The sequence below is a fragment of the Gadus morhua genome, chromosome 17 (assembly GCF_902167405.1).
Source record: "Gadus morhua chromosome 17, gadMor3.0, whole genome shotgun sequence".
NCBI classification, from domain to species: domain Eukaryota; kingdom Metazoa; phylum Chordata; class Actinopteri; order Gadiformes; family Gadidae; genus Gadus; species Gadus morhua.
The window spans coordinates 4,674,322-4,680,623 of NC_044064.1; the positions used below are offsets into that span (position 1 = coordinate 4,674,322).

The 6,302-nt window shown below is 50.3% G+C and overlaps 1 protein-coding gene across 1 annotated transcript; it reads right to left on the reverse strand.

Annotated features, from left to right (window-relative positions):
• Positions 1-1,779: 1,779 nt before the first annotated feature.
• On the reverse strand, positions 1,780-5,066 carry LOC115529451 (G-protein coupled receptor 26). Its single transcript, XM_030338195.1, has 3 exons — positions 4,126-5,066; positions 3,679-3,792; positions 1,780-2,374 (listed from the first exon to the last, which is right to left on the reverse strand). The coding sequence occupies exons 1-3, from the start codon at positions 4,794-4,796 to the stop codon at positions 2,137-2,139; spliced, it is 1,023 nt and encodes a 340-aa protein (XP_030194055.1). The 5' UTR covers positions 4,797-5,066; the 3' UTR covers positions 1,780-2,136.
• Positions 5,067-6,302: the final 1,236 nt, after the last annotated feature.

Below are 6,302 nucleotides of genomic sequence, written 5' to 3' on the forward strand. Positions count from 1 at the left end.
GTTGTGTTTTAAATTCAATAAAACTGGACACACAACACACAATGAACAGTGGTTACAGATTTAGTAAGGGTTTTATTGCACAGATTCACACCGCCAAAGAACACAGAGTGGCTCTCCATTGGAAACGCGACAGATGTACATCACCCAACACATCTTTTTGATAAAAGCAGCTATCTGGCGTACAGTGTCGCAAAACTTCACATAGTCAAATATCTGGCACGGACACGGAACAGTGTAGTATTAAAAGCACTTGGAAACATATGCTACATAACATTGCCCTTCAGAAAAAGATAGCGGTCACCTTACCAAATATGGCCTGTACAGTGCAAAATATAGAACGTCATTGTAAATATCCATACAAACAGGTTTTTCCTCAGTCAACTGGTCAAAATACAGTTATATATAAATAGATTTTTCAGTCCAAAGTAGCCTACGGACTCTACGGTACATTCACATACAGGTCACGCCCGGCGACGTGTTTAAAATGACACTTGCCTTTGGCGTTTTGCAACTACTCCCGACTTTACAAAGTGCGTCGAAATTTCAGCGATTCAGTGATACGGGTGAGATGGACTTAGAATGGAACGCGAATGGCCGCACGGTTCACCCACGACGATGCGGTCCAATCTGACAGTGAACACACACACACACACAGCCACACACACACAAAGACAGACACACACACACACACACACACAACGGCAGAGTATCCAAGGTAGGCGTTTGAAGCCATGACACTTTCATCCAGTGACTATCTGCAGAGCCCTGCAGTGACAGTACAACACACACACACACACACACAAACACACACACACACAACTGCCCCCCCCCAACCCTCACATTCATATCTGTGTGCCTCTTTGAAGATGCAAAAGGTCAGTGTGTGTGGGACGGCGTATTCAAAAAAAAAATAAAAACCTAAAATGTCTGCCGTTTGTAGATGGAATTAATAGCATTTTCCTAACTTGTACTCTCTGTCATCGTGATGCTCCGTCTCCTGTCCTTGCGTCCTCAGGGTGCTACATGTAGATTACATAGGATACCCTTGTGTCTGACACCCTTGAATAAACCACAGTTCTACAGCGCCGGAGCCCGTCGGTTGAAGATTGTGCGGTTTGTCACCGGTCAGCCACACAAGGAATCGACACAAACCACACAAACACACACACACACACACACACACACACACACACACACACACAGCGTCCTGTGTTATCTATCCACGGCGCGTGCTTTGCTTCCACACCTTTGCACGTGGATTGGGTTTATCGCCACAGACACACACACAAAAACACATACACAGACACACACACACACACACACACACACACACACACAAACACACACACACACACTGACACACATCAAGCAGTCGCCATCAACGTTGCGCCGGTCCTGGTCCAGAACCCACGCGTCTGCCCCGACGTTGTCATCTGTCCTCCCCCCTCCTCGCCCCACCCTCCCAACCACCACCTCCTCTCATTCATCTTCCACCTCATTAGTGGGCTTTAATTCCCCCCCCCCCCCCCCCACCACCTTGTCTCTTCCTGCCCCTCCGCCCCTCCCCCCGCCCCCACACGTAATCCGTCTCCGTACCCCCACATCATCTTCCTGCTAACAATATCCTGCCCTCTCCATCCATGTCTCTACCTCGGCCTCATTCTGTCTCCAGGTCTCTCTCTCTCGCTCTCTCACACACACACACACACTGGCACACACGCACACACGCATACACACGCACACATACACACACAGAGACAGACAGACGGACAGACAGACAGACAGACAGACAGACAGACAGACAGACAGACAGACAGACAGGCAGGCAGGCAGGCAGACGAGACAGGCAGGCCCACACACACACCCACCTGGTCCCCTCCATCCATCACAATCTCATCCCTTTTCTCCGTCCCTGTCTCTCCATCACACACACACACACACACACGCACACACACACACACGCGCGCGAGTGTCCATATGTAATTATCTCCCAATCCCTCCCAAAGTGCTCCTCCACCTCCACCTCTCCCCATCCTGTACCTCCTCCAGGGCGCGACCCCTGTCATGATCGGCCCTCGGCTGTCCCCCTCCCCCCCCCCCCCCCGGCGGTCCGCGTGCTACGTAGCGGCGGCGGCGCTAGGTGATCCTCTGGAGGCAGTAGTCGTTCTCCGTGTCCATGGAGCTGCTGGGGCCCGAGGAGGGGTACAGGTCGCGGCGCAGCAGGCGGTTCAGGACCCCCATCAGCACCTTGCGGTACTGCTGCCGCAGCAGGGAGTAGGCGAAGGGGTCCGACGCCGCCTTGCTGTAGGTCAGGCACTTGCTGACGATGCCCCAGTGGCGGTTCACGCCCACGAAGGGGAGGAGCTCCGCCAGCCTGGTGGTGGGCGGGGCATAGAGGGGCGGAGGGGGGTGGAGCATGAAGAGTAGAAGGGAAAAGGTTAACATCTACGACTTGGGGATGAGTGATTAGGAAGAGGATGAGGGATGAACGCTCCTTCCTGTTGTGTTTTTTGGAGGGGCGGTGCTAAAAGGGGAGGGGCTTCGTCCACCTGATAGTAGTTGTGGGGGCGGGGCATAGAGGGGGTGGAGCATATGAAGGGCAGAAGGAGAAGGTTAACATCTTCACACTACTTGGGGATTAGTGATTAGGAAGAGAATCAGGGATGAACGCTCCTTCCTGTTGTTGTTTTTTGAGCTTTGTGAGGGGAGGAGACAAAAGGGGAGGGGCTTCGCCAATGTGGTGGTGCTGGGGGGCGGGGCATAGAGAGGGGGCGGGGCATAAAGGACTGAGGAAACGTTAAAACATTTTAAACGGTGAGGATTGACGAACGTTTATTTTGTAGGTGGAGTTTTGTGTGAGGAGGAGATGAAAGGGGAGGAGCTACACCATCCTGGTGGTGGGCGGGAAAAGGGGCGGGGCATAAAGGGTCAACAAAAAGATAACATTTCAATTAAATGACAATTTCAAAGTGAGAACTGATGAACAGCGCTGGTTGGTGCGCAGGTTTGGCGGAGGAGATAATCGACCAAATCGTATGATATTAATAACATTAACTTCCTATAATGTGCCGGATATTATTTCTCGATAATACCCTCCCCAATTTCCTGCCTTGAGATGAATAAAGTGCAATAAAGTTCACTCCGGGCTTGGGAAGCCGTATAGAATATTAAAACCAAAAGTGTATAAAACTGAAGACCTAACTGGGTCATGTTCCAAAACATTATACAACGCGAGGAGAGACAGCAGCACTCACACCCATAATGCATGAGCTGGGACCGGCCTGGTGTACACTGTCCTCCTCACCCCATCACACTGCTGGTCACCTGCGGTTTGGCTGGCTACCACAGGCGCTGGAGTGGGTGATACCATTATGAAGGGCCTGTAGACTGCTTGCACAGACTTGTTTTTCATTGGGTTTGAAGGATTGATATTATGTGTTTTACAGGCTGTCATGATGATAAGGTTATGTCTAACGTTATGAATAGGACATTTTTGACTAGGAAACAACCAACTCGAGCAATTATAACACAATCTAAGGCATTGTGAGGGGCGCACATCGTTTTAAATAAATAAATAAACATGTAAATGAAAAAAAAGAAATAGACAAATAAAAAGCATTTTAGTTATGGCTACAATGAATGGATGAATAAAGTGGATGAGCGACTGTTCACACTAACCTTGTAGTCACATAAGGCGCGAAGCAGATTATAAAGGAGCCGATGAAGATGCTTATCTTCTTAGTGGCCCTCTGCTTTCTCCTCTTCTGCTCGGCCAAACATCTCTGCTTCACGCTGAAAAAACACAAACACCTTTACTGCCAACAATAACGACATTGATGAATAGTAAATATACGTCTGTGTGTGTGTGTTTGTGTTTTGTATGTGCGTAAGTGTGTGTGTTATTGTGTGTGTGTGTGTGTGTGTGTGTGTGTGTGTGTGTGTGTGTGTGTGTGTGTGTGTGTGTGTGTGTGTGTGTGTGTGTGTGTGTGTGTGTTTAGGTTTGTGTGTGCGTGGTGTGTGTGTGTGTGTGTGTGCGTTCGTGCGTGCCTTTGTGTGGCGTTGCGTATGCGTTCGTGCGTGCGCGTAAGTGCGTGTGCGCACTTGTGTTGGTGGGGACAACCCTACCTGGGGTGAATGTCCACCAGCAGGAAGAGCGTCTGCATGGTGATCACGTCGATCCGCTTGCAGTGGAAGCGCGCCACTTTCAGCACCTTCAGGTACGCCACGCACAGCGTGAGGAGCGACAGCGCGAAGCTCGTGGCGTGGAACGCCACGGTGAACACGGCGAAGCCCGCGCGGTCTCGCTCCCCCTCGCGCAGCTGCAGCGTGCACGAGGCGTACACGTGGCTGTAATCCACCCAGGAGAAGAGCAGCGCCACGAGCGAGAAGGTGAGCGAGTGCGCCCAAGAGTAGCACACCATGAACACCGCGTCCTTGTAGCGCATCTTAGTGGCGTAGCTGAGGGGGAACACCACGGCGACCCAGCGGTCCACGCTCAGAGCCGCCATGCTCAGCATGCTGTTAGCGGTAAGGAAGGTGTCCAGGAAGCTCACCGTGTGGCAGGCGCAGTCGCCGAACGGCTGGCGGTTCTGCACGATGCCCACCACTGTGGTGGGCATGTTGAGAACGGTGAGCAGGATGTTGCAGAAGGACAGGTTCATGGTGAACACGCCCGGCACCTGTCGGCGGATCTCGGCGCTGTGGACGAAACATAGCAGCACCGACAAGTTGGACAACAGCGAGACCACCGCGACCACCACGATAAAGAGCGCGAAAAGGATTTCTGCAAAGTCCATTTCTCACTTCGGGTCCACTCGGGTCGCGTGGACACCTGCGCCGTTCGCCGATGATAAGAAGTTAAATCCCGCCATGATTGTGCCGATGTTTGCCGTGAATTCTACAATGGAACAATGAACTCCAAAAACTGTCAAAGCACCGCGTCCTGGCGCCCCTCACTGTGCTGCTGCTCCTCGTGCGCTGTCCGATGCGCGCTGCTGAGACGGGGAGTTCACGCGGCTCTCCATCTCAGCAGCGCGCCACATGGGGAGACGCGCGCACTCCCCGAGCCAAACCCGTCAGCGTTTTGCGCCTCAAATGTACCGCCTCCCCCCCCCATCCCCCCACCCAACCGCCTCAGCTGAAGGCGCAGCTTCCTCCAATAAACGTTTGTTTTCGCATGTCAAAATAACGCTTTAATTCTGGAACAACCGTTCGGTTCTCGACGGAACGGCCGAGATGAGCAAAAAGTTGATGGATAGGCCTAGTTGACTGGAGAGGAGATTTTTTTTTGTGGTTCTCTTACCTTTGGTCACTAAATCAAAACATCTACCATGAAAATAAAAGTAGGATAGGCTACGTGACGTTAACCTTACGTTGTGTTAACTCTAAAACGAACTAGTTTAATCGTGTATTTGTGTAGCCTACTGTGTATTTTTCTTTATTTTTTGGTTTTATTTGTCTCTTTATTTCCTTGCGTTCATTTCACTTTACATAGCGTGTTATTTTAGAAACTTTGTGTCATCGGTCTTATATTATTGACCAACCTCGGGAAGTCAAAATAGAGTGGTGAGATGTCAATGCGGAAAAACCCACAAATCAATCAATCAGCCGGCGAATGAAGTTATTCACACACGAATTCCTCGTGGCCTCATCGATTTCGCCGTCGCTCGGATAAATGTTGAGATGGCAGCGAGGAGGATGACAGCGAAGGCGCGAGGATGGGACCGTGTTGTCCGTTGGCAAACAAACCCCCCCCCCCCACACACACACACACACACACACACATACACACACACACAGACTCAGTGAGGCCAGTGTGCTAATAGATCCTTCCCCTTAAATGAATTATTCACAGAATGTCTACTGTAGAGGGGTGAGTGGAGTCACCTGTATCTGTGCGTGCATTTCAAATGATGAGCCTGCTGTAATGGGCTACTTGTTATTTATAATTTAAAAAAAATAATTAATAAATAACTTTTCATTTATTTATATAAAATAAATACAGTGACAGTAGATCGCATTTACGCAGAGAAATGTACACAGGGTTTCAATAAACACATTTTGATACCAATATATTTAGGCACGCGTTCAACTATCCAGTCATTGTGGACCATATTTGCTTCCACCGACCAAAAAAACACCATTATTACCACCCCCCCCAACTTAGCGCTAGCATATCGTTCCATGAAGGAGACCTCTTGGGGAACAGGGTTTGCCGTTGAGTAATGGATAAGCTGGCAGACTGTGACTCATCAGGGTCAGACTAGGCCCGCGGTGGTATTTGTACAAATCCTGTTTATTGT

Bases quoted from the DNA above. Each gene is read 5' to 3' on its own strand.
- LOC115529451 (XM_030338195.1), bottom strand. From the start codon at position 4,796: ATGGACTTTGCAGAAATCCTTTTCGCGCTCTTTATCGTGGTGGTCGCG. The intron at 3,793-4,125 runs GTAGGGTTGTCC...GTGTTTTTTCAG, and splicing joins CTGGTGGACATTCACCCCAG to CGTGAAGCAGAGATGTTTGG. The intron at 2,375-3,678 runs GTTAGTGTGAAC...GCCCACCACCAG, and splicing joins GCGCCTTATGTGACTACAAG to GCTGGCGGAGCTCCTCCCCT.